A 12,585-nucleotide genomic window follows, 5' to 3' on the forward strand; every position below is an offset into this window, starting at 1 on the left:
GGACATTCTAGGTCCGTAGGCCCGGGCGCCGCCTAACGGAGGTTGCGTAGTAACCCGCCTCCCGGCCCAGGCGGCCGCCATTGGTGGAGCGGGAGCATGTGGCCGCTGGCTGGGTGAGGTCACTTGGGGCGCAGGGCCGTGACGTCACCTTGTCCTTTATGCGTGAGTGAGATAGTTGGCAACCCCACCCAGGACAGAAAGGTCAGTGTGGGAATGGGGGAAGGGGAGTTGATCGATTGTTGGGCAACACTGCAGCCCAGCATGAGCTGTGGAATCGAGGCTGTTTGACACATCGACCTTCAGGCACAGACGAGCCCTTGCTTCTGTCGATGACCAGAACACAGGTACTATTTCCAATTCAAGCTGAATTAACACTAATCCAAGTGCTGACCTGACAGGAAGGCCAGAGCCCATCTCATGTTTCACCATGAGAGCATTGTATAGATTCATGCTGTAACCAAAATCTCATTGGCAGCTCGGTGGCTTTTAATGAAAAGACTGACCTGAAACCGCTGTGATGTGATTTTGTGCAGCAGCTTGTGATTTGGACTCATAGACTGTGACTCATTTCCACCAATGCTGCCTGGCTTCCTGTTAGGTAGGGTCGACAACGGCTCCGTATTAGCCGAGACATCCCGTCTTTTGGGCTAAATTAGTTTGTCCCGTACGGGACCATCCTTGTCCCGCATTAGGCCTCGGGGGCGCTGTAGGCCCGGACAGTGTAGGCCCAGTCAGTGTAGGCCCGGACATTGTAGGCCCGGACAGTATAGGTCCGGACAGTATAGGCCCGGACACTGTAGGCCCGGATAGTATAGGCCTGGTCAGTGAAGGCCCGGACAGTGCAGGCCCGGACACTGTAGGCCCGGACAATGTAGGTCCGGACAGTATAGGCCCAGACATTGCAGGCCCGGTCAATGTAGGCCCGGACACTGTAGGCCCGGTCAGTGAAGGCCCGGACAATGCAGGCCCGGACAGTATAGGCCCAGACAATGCAGGCCCGGTCAGTGTAGGCCCGGACACTGTAGGCCCGGTCAGTGTAGGTCCGGAAGCCCGGGCGCCGCCTAACGGAGGTTGCGTAGCAATCTGCCTTCCGGTCCGGGCGGCCGCCATTGGTGGAGCGGGAGCACGTGGCCGCTGACTGGGTGAGGTTATGTGGGGCGCGGGGCGGTGATGTCACCTTGTCCCTTATTTGGGAGTGAGATAGTTGGCACCCTTACTTCCTGTCCTGATCCACTGTCCGTAGTGCCCTGTCCATAGGCACAAGGTGCCCACCCAGTGGTCAATACAATGCTGTACCCAAACCCGTGCCAAGCTCCACCATCATAGGGCGCAGCGGTAGAGTTGCTGCCTCATAGCACCCGGGTTCGATGTTGAGTACGGGCGCTGTCTGTACTGAGTTTGCACCTTCTCCCTGTGACCTCGTGGGTTTTCTCCGGGTGCTCCGGTTTCCTTCCACACTCCAAAGACTTACAAGGGTGTAGGTTAATTGACTTTCGAAGAGCTCCCCCTCCCCTCCCCCCACTCACCATCAACAACACCACAGTCACATCTGTGGAGTCATTTAAGTTCCTTGGAACCATCATCTCCAGGGACCTTAAATGGGGGGCCACCATCGACTCCACAGTCAAAAAGGCCCAACAGAGGATGTACTTCCTGCGGCAACTGAAGGAACACAATCTGCCACAGGCAATGATGGTCCAGTTCTATACTGCCATCATTGAGTCCGTCCTCACCTTCTCCATCATGGTCTGGTTTGACTCAGCCACCAAGCACCACATCCGGAGGCTGCAACGGATCGTTCGATCCTCTGAGAAGGTTGTTGGCTGCAACCTTCCCCCCATTGACGAACTGTACACAGCAAGGGCCAGGAAGCGAGCGGGCAAGATCATCTCTGACCCCTCTCACCCTGGCCACAAACTCTTTGAAGCGACTGGAAGGCGAGTCCGGACTGTCAAAGCAGCCACAGCCGGACATAAAAACAGCTTTGTTGCACGAGTGGTAGTTCTACTCAACAGCCAAAAGTCTGTAGTCTCTTTTTTGCTCTGGTTTATTTTCACCCACATGTTTAGACCGTAATGTTGTATCCTTATTGTTTTGATGTGTTTATGCTTTATTCTTAATCGTTAACTGTATGTTTGTCTTGTCATTTGTGAGCGGAGCACCAAAGCACATTCCTTGTATATGCACATACTTGGCCAATAAACTTATTCATTCATTCATTTTGAAATCTTCGTTATATCTTGTTGGAATCGGTCAATTAAACAGATGAGGGGAATCGAGAGGGTGAATGCACAGAGTCTTTTACCCAGGGTCGGGGAATCAAGAACCAAAGGACGTAGGTCTAGGATGAGAGGGGAAAGATTTAATAGGAACCTGAGAGGCAACTGTTTCACACAGAGGGTGGTGGGTATATGGAACGAGCTGCCGGAGGAGGTAGTTGAGGCAGGGACTATAACAGCATCTCACAGACATTTGGACAGGTACGTGGATAGGACAGGTTATGAGGGATATGGGCCAAACGCGGGCAGGCGGGACTAGTGTAAATGGGGCATGTTGGTTGGCGTGTTGACAAGTTGGGCTGAAGGGCCTGTTTCCATATTGTATGACTCCATGACCATGTGCCACTTTGGTGGAAAGAACAGGAAGGCAGATTATTATCTGAATGTTGTCAAGTTAGGAAATGGGGAAGTTCAAGAAGATCTGGGTGTCCTTGTTCATCAGTCACTTAAAGTTAGCATGCAGGTACAGCAGGCAGTGAAGAAAGCTAATGGCATGTTGGCCTTCATAACAAGAGGAGTTGAGTATAGGAGCAAAGAGGTCCTTCTGCAGTTGTACAGGGCCCTAGTGAGACTGAACCTGGAGTACTGTGTGCAGTTTTGGTCTCCAAATTTGAGGAAGGATATTCTTGCTATTGAGGGCGTGCAGCGTAGGTTCACTAGGTTAATTCCCGGAATGGCGGGACTGTCGTATGTTGAAAGACTGGAGCGACTAGGCTTGTATACACTGGAATTTAGAAGGATGAGAGGGGATCTTATTGAAACATATAAGATTATTAAGGGGTTGGACACGTTCGAGGCAGGAAACATGTTCCCAATGTTGGGGGAGTCCAGAATAAGGGGTAGGCCATTTAGAACGGAGATGGAGAAAAACTTTTTCAGTCAGAGTTGTAAATCTGTGGAATTCTCTGCCTCAGAAGGCAGTGGAGGCCAATTCTCTGAATGCATTCAAGAGAGAGCTAGATAGAGCTCTTAAGGATAGCGGAGTCAGGGGGTATGGGGAGAAGGCAGGAACGGGGTACTGATTGAGAATAATCAGCCATGATCACATTGAATGGCGGTGCTGGCTCGAAGGGCCGAATGGCCTCCTCCTGCACATATTGTCTATTGTACCACAGGTCCAAAACATGCCAGAACACAAGGGTGGTTGGGCCAGAGAAAGCCGGACGAGGGAGTTTCAATCTGTAAGAGTAACTTCAGTCAAAGAGTTTAATTATTTATATAAATCCAAACCACCACCAGGAGGATGTAACTGCTCCGAGTTCAAATGGAAATTGATGATTTTAAAAGATACCAATTCCTATCACACATTGTCCCAGAGTTAAAAATACCCTTGACATTTGTGGCAGGCGACTTTCTTAAAGGTATGTCTATGGACATATTGGAGGGATGTAGACACAAAGAACTGTAGATGCTGGTTTACAAAAAAAGACACAAAGTGCTGGAGTAACTCAGCGGGTTGGGCAACATTTCTAGAGGACGTGGATAGGTGACGTTTTGTGTCGGGACCCTTCTTTTGCCAATCAAACCCCCCCCCCCCTTCACCTGTATCCACCTATTACTTACCCGTCTTTGTCACACTCCCACTTTACGTGCGGCACGGTGGCACAGCGGTAGAGTAGCTGTCTTACAGCGACAGAGACCACGGGTGCTGTCTGTATGGAGTTTGTACATTCTCCTTGTGACCGCGTGGGTTTCCTCCGGGTGCTCGGGTTTCATCCCACATTGTAAATTGTCCCCAATGTGTATAATTGTGTTAGTGTAAGGGGATCGCTCACTCGGTGGGCCGAAGGGCCTGTTTCTGCGCTGCGTCTCTAAACTCTAAACACATCTTTTTTCCGCCTTCTTTCACCTACTACAATCTGAAGTGGACTGCCGTGTGAAGAAGGGTCCTGAGCCAAAATGTCACCTGCTGCCTGACCCACTGAGTCACTCCAGCACTCTGTGTCTATATCTGCGGACACATCGATCAAATGCAATGAAACATCTAACACGTAATGGTTCTGCTCACCTCTGTCTGTGCAGGGCTAACTGGTCTGGAGCCTTACGGTTTTTTAAAAAGTCAGTAAAAACATCTTATCCCTGTGAGTGAATAGAAAAGATTCAAAGACACAAGGGGAATGGATCGATAAATAGTTGGCACTTTATACAGAGGCCGCAGGGTTTGTCCGTGTGAGGAAGTGTCAAGGCTGTGCCCCTGTTAGGGCACGATTGCCCACTCACGCTCTGCCTGAAACAGCTCAATAATCCATGCGGCCGCCCGGACTGGGGAATGGACCCGCGGTGACCAAGTCTTCCTCCGTGCTAGCCCACTCTTCGCCCCTCTCTGCTGGAGGGGCACAGGCTTGCTCTGTGGAGAGGCATCCAGGCAATGGCGGGCAGCGTGTGTGGGGCGAGGAGAGGGAGCTGGAACTCGCTCCGTTTCCAATGGCGCGACGTACCGAGACATCTCTCAACCCCAGCAGCTGCCACGCCTCCTCACAGATCTGCACCCACACAGAAATAGAAAACTGGCTTCAAGTCAACCAGAATAAATAGGAGCTTCTGTACAAAAATAAACTTTAAGAAAAGAATCGAGAAGCGTGGGGTGGTGTTTTGACTTTCAGAGTGAGTATTCCTGCAGGGGGTGTGAGCTGGATGAGGAGGGGCGCTCGATACTGCTCACAGATTCCTCTCCCTTGTCCCGTGAGAGAGGGAACGTCGCGGGAAGCATTCCCACATTCCCACGGATCCCGGGACTCGACGGGAAAGCGCCGGTCCGCTTCAGAATCCCTCATCTTCCTCCACTTCAAAACCATAATCTGGGGAGCAGAAAAACAGAGCATTTCAACATTAAAAAGAGAAAATTATCTCTTTTATCTGCTCATTTTCCACAAGAACTTTAGTTTAGTTTTAGAGATACAGGATGCAAACGGGCCCTTCGGCCCATCGAGTCCACGCCGACTGTCGATCGCCCATTCACACTAGTTCTATGTTATCCCACATTCTCATCCACTCCCCACACACTAGGAACAATTTACAGAAACCAATTAACCTACAAACCCGCACGTCTTTGGAATGTGGGAGGAAACCGGAGCACCCGGACAAAAACCTTGCAGCCACAGGGAGAACGTACAAACTCCACACAGACAGCCCATCAAGTCTACTCGCCATTCAAACATGGCTGATCTATCTCTCCCTCCTAACCCCATTCTCCTGCCTTCTCCCCATAACCTCTGACACCTGTACTAATCAAGAATCTATCTCTGCCTTAAAAATATCCACTGACTTGGCCTCCACAGCCTTCTGTGGCAAAGAATTCCACAGATTCACCACCCTCTGACTAAAGACATTCCTCCTCATCTCCTTCCTAAACACTCGTCATATGTTAACCTAATTCATGGGCTCATCCTTGTAAACCTCCTCTGGACCCTCTCCAGAGCCAGCACATCCTTTCTCAGATATGGTGCCCAAAATTGCTCACAATACTCCAAATGTGGCCTGACCAGCACCTTATACAGCCTCAGCATTACATCCCTGTTTTTGTACACAAGCCCTCTTGAAATAAATGCTGGCATTGAGTTTGCTTTCTTTACTACAGATTCCACTTGCAGATTAACCTTTTGGGAATCCTGCACCAGCTCCCAAGTCCCTTTAACACCTCTGATTTCTGGATTATCTCCTTATTTACAAAATAGTCTACGCCTTTATTCCGCCGACCAAAATGCATGACTCCTCACTTTGCTGCTCTATATTCCATCAGCCACTTCTCTGCCCACTCTCCCAACCTGTCCAAGTCCTTCTGCAGAGTCCCTGCTTTCTCTACACTACCTGCCCTTCCACCTATTTTCGTGTCATCCGCAAACTTGGCCACAAAGCCTTCAATCCCCTCGTCCAAATCATGAATATACAACGTGAAGAGTAGCGGCCCCAGCACCGAGCCCTGCGGAACTCCACTGGTCACTGGCAGCCACCCAGTGAAAGCCCCCTTTACTGCCACTCTTTGCCCTCTGCCATCCAGCCAGCCTGCTGTCCATGCCAGTATCTGCCCTTTGACACCGTGGGCTCTCATCTTCCTTAGCAGCCTCACATGTGGCACCTTATCAAAGGCTTTCTGAAAATCTAAGTGAACAACATCTACTGGCTCTCCTTTGTGTGTCCTGCTATTGACTTCTTCAAAGAATTGCAGCAATTTTGTTGGGCAAGACCTCCCCTTCACAAAGCCATGCTGACTTTGGCCTATTTTAGCGTGAATTTCTCGTGATTCTTGAAATATCACTATCAATGCCTCCATAATCTGTAAAGCCACCTCTTTCAGCACCCTAGGGTGCAGTCCATCCGCTCCAGGTGACTTGTCCACCTTCAGCCCTTTCAGCTTCCAAGCACCTTCTCCCTGGTAATAGCCACTCCACTAACTCCACCCCCGACTCTCTGGAATTTCAGGCACGTTGCTGGTGTCTTCCACTGTGAAGACTGATGCAGAAAAGTTATTCAACTCCTCTGCTATTTCTTTATTCCCCATGATCACCTCTCCTGCATCATTCTCCAGCGGTCCAATGTCCACTCTCGCCTCTTTCTTGCTCGTTATATAACTAAAGATAGTCTTGCTATCCTCTTTGGCTAACTCACCTTCATATTTCAGCTTTTCTCCCCCTATTGCCTTTTTAGTTCCCCTCTGTTGTTCTTTAAAAGCTTCCCAATCCTCTGGCTTCCCACTAATCTCTGCCGTGTTATACGCCTTCTCTTTCAGTTTTATACTGTCCTTGACTTCCCTTGTCAGCCACGGTCGCCTCTTTCTCCCCCCAGAATCTTTCTTCCTCTTTGGAATGAAAAGATCCTGTATCTTCCGGATTATTCCCAGAAATTCCTGCCATTGCTGTTCCACCGTCATCCCTGCTAGGATCCCTATCCAGTCAACTTTGGCCAGCTCCCCCCTCATGCCTCCACAGTCCCCTTTGCTCAACTGCAATACTGATTCAATTCACTACCCTCCTCATCTCCATTCTAAAGGCACGTCCTTTCATTCTGAGGCTGTGCCCTCTGTTCCTGGACTCTCCCATCTTTGTCCAGCCTCTCCTTGTGACCACTCCCCTCCAACATGGCAGCACTGGTTGTGCGGGGAGAGTTGGGGAGATTAGCGACTCACCGTTGCCGCCGATCAGCTGCAGGGCACTCATGCAGTTCTCCTCTTCCTCCTCTTGCTCCTCTTCCTCCTCCACCTCCTCCTCGTGGTAGAGCACGGGGCCACTCTCCACCAGCACGGCCCCTGGCTGTGCAGCCTGCACCACCGCTGGCCCCGACTCCGCTGCCGGGCTCTGGGGGGGACACACGGTTACAGTGTGGTTCATCGTTACGTGCACCGAGGTACAGGGGAAAGCTGTTTGCTGCCGGCTATCCAGTCAGCGGGGAGACTATACATGATTACAATCAAACCATTTGCAGTGTAGGAAACAAACTGCAGATGCTGGTTAAAGGCGAAGGTAGACACAAGATGCTGGAGTAACCCAGCGGGCCAGGCAGCATATCAGGAGGGAAGGAATGGGTGACGTTTCGGGTCTCGACCCTTCTTCAGACTGAAGAAGGGTTTTGACCCGAAACGTCACCCATTCCTTCTCTCCAGGGATGCTGCCTGACCCGCTGAGTTACTCCAGCATTTTGTGTCTACAAGCCATTTACAGTGGACAGGTACATGATAAGGGAATAACGTTTAGTGCAAAGTAGTGCCAGCAAACTCTCATCAAGGATAGTCCCAAGAATCTCCAACAAGGCAGATAGTATTCTGGTTATGGTAGGATGATTCAGTTGCCCGATAACAGCTGGGAAGAAACTGTCCCTGAATCTGGACACAACAACCAGCGATAAACCACACTGATGCGTCAGTCAGGCGGTCACACCAACTTCAGGGCCCCGAGGAAACTCGCTCGTGACTCCCCTGACTCTTGCAAAGGACTGGACAGGCTAGATGCAGGAAAAATGTTCCCAATGTTGGGCGAATCCAGAACCAGGGGCCACAGTCTTAGAATAAAGGGGAGGCCATTTAAAACTGAGGTGAGAAGGAACTTTTTCGACCCAGAGAGTTGGGAATGTGTGGAATTCTCTGCCACAGAGGGCAGTGGAGGCCAAATCACCAGATGAATTTAAGAGAGTTAGATAGAGCTCTAGGGGCTAGTGGAATCAAGGGATATGGGGAGAAGGCAGGCACGGGTTACTGATTGTGGATGATCAGCCATGATCACAATGAATGGCGGTGCTGGCTCGAAGGGCCGAATGGCCTCCTCCTGCACCTATTTTCTATGTCTATGTCTACAGATGCACCATAGAGAGCCAGTGCAGTCCCACATCACCCAGTGTAGACAGTCTCACATCACTGGATCCAGTGCAGTCCCACATCACCCAGTGTAAACAGTCCCACATCACTGAAGCCAGTGCATTCCGCATCATTGGAGTCAGTGCTGTCCCACATCACTGGATCCAGTGCAATCCCACATCACTGGATCACACTGAGCCATGTCTCTCAGGATCTAAGGAGTGAATGAAGAAAGCATCTTACCTCACTGGCCGCCACCTTCTTCAGAGGAACAGCAGAAATCAGTGGCCGGAGCCTGGAACACAAGGAATGGCAGTAAGGCTGGTGTTCAGTGAAGCATGCTGAGCTAACCCTGCACTGGTAAATCTAGAGCCACCTAAACCAGGGAGACCGCCCTCAATGCTCACTATTGAGTAGGGTTGCCAACTGTCCCGTATTAGCCGGGACATCCCGTGTTTTGTCCCATATTAGTAGGGTTGCCAACTTCCTCACTCCCAAATAAGGGACAAAGGGTGACATCACCGCCCCGCGTGACCTCACCCAGCCAGCGGCCACGTGCTCCCGCTCCACCAATGGCGGTGACGTCACCCGTTGTCCCGTATTTGGGAGGGAGGAAGTTGGCAACCCAACTATTGAGTGAAGGCTTCAACTCTAGGCTTGAGGGTTTCAGCTACAGGGAGAAGTTGTACAGACTTGAATAGTTTCTCTGGATCATCTAGAGGTTGCGTGGAGAAGTGATAGAAGTATATCAAATGATGAGGCATAGACAGGGTAGACAGTCAGAACCTATTTCCCACGGTAGAAATGTCCAACACTAGAGGACATAGCTATAAGGAACAGGAATAGAAACAGGCCCTCCCCGCCCACAGAGTCCGCGCCGACCAGCGATCACGCTCACACGAACACTCACCTACACACGACGCGCAATTTAAGGGAGAGCTAGATCAAGCTCTTAAGGATAGCGGAGTCAGGGGGTATGGGGAGAAGGCAGGAACGGGGTACTGATTGAGAATGATCAGCCATGATCACACTGAATAGCAGTGCTGGCTCGAAGGGCCAAATGGCCTCCTCCTGCACCTATTGTTTATTGTCTATTTACTCACTTTTACTGAAGCCAATTAACATACAAACCAGCACATATTTGGGGTGCGGGAGGAAACCGGAGCACCCGGAGAAAACCCACGCAGTCACGGAGAACTCTGACAGCCACTAATCAAACGTCAAGACTATTTAATTGTCATATGTACTGACAATGTGATAATGACATTTTCACACTTGGTCTGATGATGGCCTCATCCAAAGAAATACTGAAAATATATAGTTCCCATACCAGTGATGAGCCCATACGCTCCCACATTCCCACGCACTAGGGACAAGTTACAATTCAGTCTGAAGAAGGGTCTCGACCCGAAACGTTTCTATCCCATGTTGTTATGGCGGCACGGTGGCGCAGCGGTAGAGTTGCTGCCTTACAGCAAATGCAGCGCCGGAGACTTAGGTTCAATCCCGACTACGGGCGCTGTCTGTACGGAGTTTGTACATTCTCCCCGTGACCTGCGTGGGTTTTCTCCGAGATCTTTGGTTTTCTCCCACACTCCAAAGACGTACAGGTTTGTAGGTTAATTGGCTGGGCAAATGTAAAAATTGTCCCTAGTGTGTGTAGGATAGTGTTAGTGTGCGGAGATCGCTGGGCGGTGCGGACTCGGTGGGCCGAAGGGCCTGTTTCTGCGCTGTATCTCTAAAACTAAAATCTAAAGTCACCCATTCCTTCTCTCCAGAGATGCTGCCTGACCCCTAAGTTACTCCTGCATTTTGTGTCTACCTTCGATTTAAACCAGCATCTGCAGTTCTTTCCTACACAGTATTACTGAGGGTTCCTTGAGAAGAGAGGATAGTTGCTGCTGGGATCATTCATCTATGATTCACAGCTTCATCTATCCCCTGACTCTCCTGGGGAATGAGTCATTAAGAGCAATCTGCCACTTGTTTAAAACATCCCAGCATCATTGAGAGGTCCCTGTTGTTTCACGCACATTACTGGTTCCCCACCGAGCTCCAGCACAATGCACACATCAGACGCACAGAGCCCAATCTGACCCTGAAATTAGTTCATGTTGATTATTATTCACCAATGATGGCACTCTCTCTCTCTCACCGTTTAAAGGCAACCAGCTGAAAGCAATGAGAATTTACAACTACAAGTGTTTTTCGTTCAATTCATTTTGGATTGAATGATTTTCGTTCAATTCATTTTGAATGACAATAAAGGTAATTCAGATAGAGCAAAATGTTCCAAAGAGTATTATCAAACAAAGACTGAGCCACATGGTAGATATTAGAGTCATACAGCCCGACTTGCCCATGTCGACTAGGGTGCCCCTTCTAAACTAGTCCCATTTGTCTGCGTTTGGCCCATATCCGCTAAACCTTTCCCATCCATGTACCTGTCCAGGTGTCAAGTCAAGTCAAGTCAAGTTTATTTGTCACATACACATCAGTGAAATGAAAGTGGCAATGCCTGCGGATTGTGCACAAAAAAAGAATTACAGTTACAGCTTTTAAATGCTGTTACATCTGCCTCAACTACCTCCACCGGCAGCTCGTTGAGGAAGGATATTCTTGCTATGGAGGGCGTGCAGCGTAGGTTCACTAGGTTAATTCCCGGAATGGCGGGACTGTCGTATGTTGAAAGGCTGGAGCGATTGGGCTTGTATACACTGGAATTTAGAAGGATGAGGGGGGATCTTATTGAAACATATAAGATAATTAGGGGATTGGACACATTAGAGGCAGATAACATGTTCCCAATGTTAGGGGAGTCCAGAACAAGGGGCCACAGTTTGAGAATAAGGGGTAGGCCATTTAGAACGGAGATGAGGAAGAACTTTTTCAGTCAGAGGGTGGTGAAGGTGTGGAATTCTCTGCCTCAGAAGGCAGTGGAGGCCAGTTCGTTGGATGCTTTCAAGAGAGAGCTGGATAGAGCTCTTGAGGATAGCGGAGTGAGGGGGTATGGGGAGAAGGCAGGAACGGGGTACTGATTGAGTGATCAGCCATGATCGCATTGAATGGCGGTGCTGGCTCGAAGGGCTGAATGGCCTCCTCCTGCACCTATTGTCTATTGTCTATTGTCTATTGTTGCATACACCTACCACACTCGGTGTGAAAAGGTTGCCCCTCAGGTTCCTATTAAATCTTTCCCTCTCACATGAAACCTATGGCCTCTGTTCTTGATTCCCCGACACTGGGTAAAATCTTCTGCACTTTCACCCAATCTCTTCTGTTTATTATTTTATGCACCTCTATAAGTTCACCCCTCATCCTCCTGCACTCAAAAAACAGACTCAGGAACAACTTCTTCCCCTCTGTTATCAGGCTTCTGAACGGCCCTTCCATAAGCTAGGGTACTGTCCGATTCACCTCTACCCCATTGCGAACATTGGACTGTGTCTGTGGAACTGATGCGCTACAATGCTGAGAACTATATTCTGCACTCTGTATCTTCCCCTTTGCTCTACCTGTTGTACTGGAGTTTGACGAATGTATTTATGTGTAGTATTATCTGAAGTCTGAAGAAGGGTTCCAACCCAAAGCCTCTCCCATCCCTTTTCTCCATAGATGCTGCCTGACCCGCTGAGTTACTCCAGCGCTTTGTGTCTACCTTCGGTATTATCTAATCAGTTTGGACAGCATGCAAAAGACAGCCTTTCACTGTACCTCGGTACAGGTGACAATACCAAGCCTAAAGCTAAATCATTGCATTCCTGGTGCTGTCAGCACTCAGCACTGAGACAGCACGCATGCTGTGCCAAACTTCTCCAAGCTGTCTGCTTGCCAGCAGGGACTGTGCAGCCAAGCGACTCGGTGAGAAGTGAATACATATGTGGATCTGTGCTCAAACAGGGAGCAGGAGAAGTCTGTAACCTGTTACGGAGACAAAGGAGGCAGAAGGAAATACTATTAAAGCAGGTGGCGCGTGGTGGGAAGGGTGGGAGGCAGTGGGTGGCAAACTGACACGGGTAACGC

The 12,585-nt window shown here is 49.8% G+C and overlaps 1 protein-coding gene across 2 annotated transcripts in view; it reads right to left on the reverse strand.

Annotated features, from left to right (window-relative positions):
- Positions 1 to 3,826: 3,826 nt before the first annotated feature.
- brf1b (BRF1 general transcription factor IIIB subunit b) overlaps positions 3,827 to 12,585 on the reverse strand; it is a 308,241-nt gene continuing 299,482 nt past the window's right edge. For both annotated transcript variants that reach the window (XM_078406970.1, XM_078406969.1), the window contains exons 16-18: positions 8,806 to 8,857; positions 7,402 to 7,570; positions 3,827 to 5,077 (exon numbers count right to left, since the gene is read on the reverse strand). In XM_078406970.1, coding sequence (XP_078263096.1) covers positions 5,040 to 5,077; positions 7,402 to 7,570; positions 8,806 to 8,857 — 259 coding nt within the window. In that variant the 3' untranslated portion in view covers positions 3,827 to 5,039. The remainder of the gene's footprint in view (positions 5,078 to 7,401; positions 7,571 to 8,805; positions 8,858 to 12,585) is intronic.

Source organism: Rhinoraja longicauda, chromosome 10 (genome assembly GCF_053455715.1).
Source record: "Rhinoraja longicauda isolate Sanriku21f chromosome 10, sRhiLon1.1, whole genome shotgun sequence".
Classification (NCBI taxonomy): domain Eukaryota; kingdom Metazoa; phylum Chordata; class Chondrichthyes; order Rajiformes; family Arhynchobatidae; genus Rhinoraja; species Rhinoraja longicauda.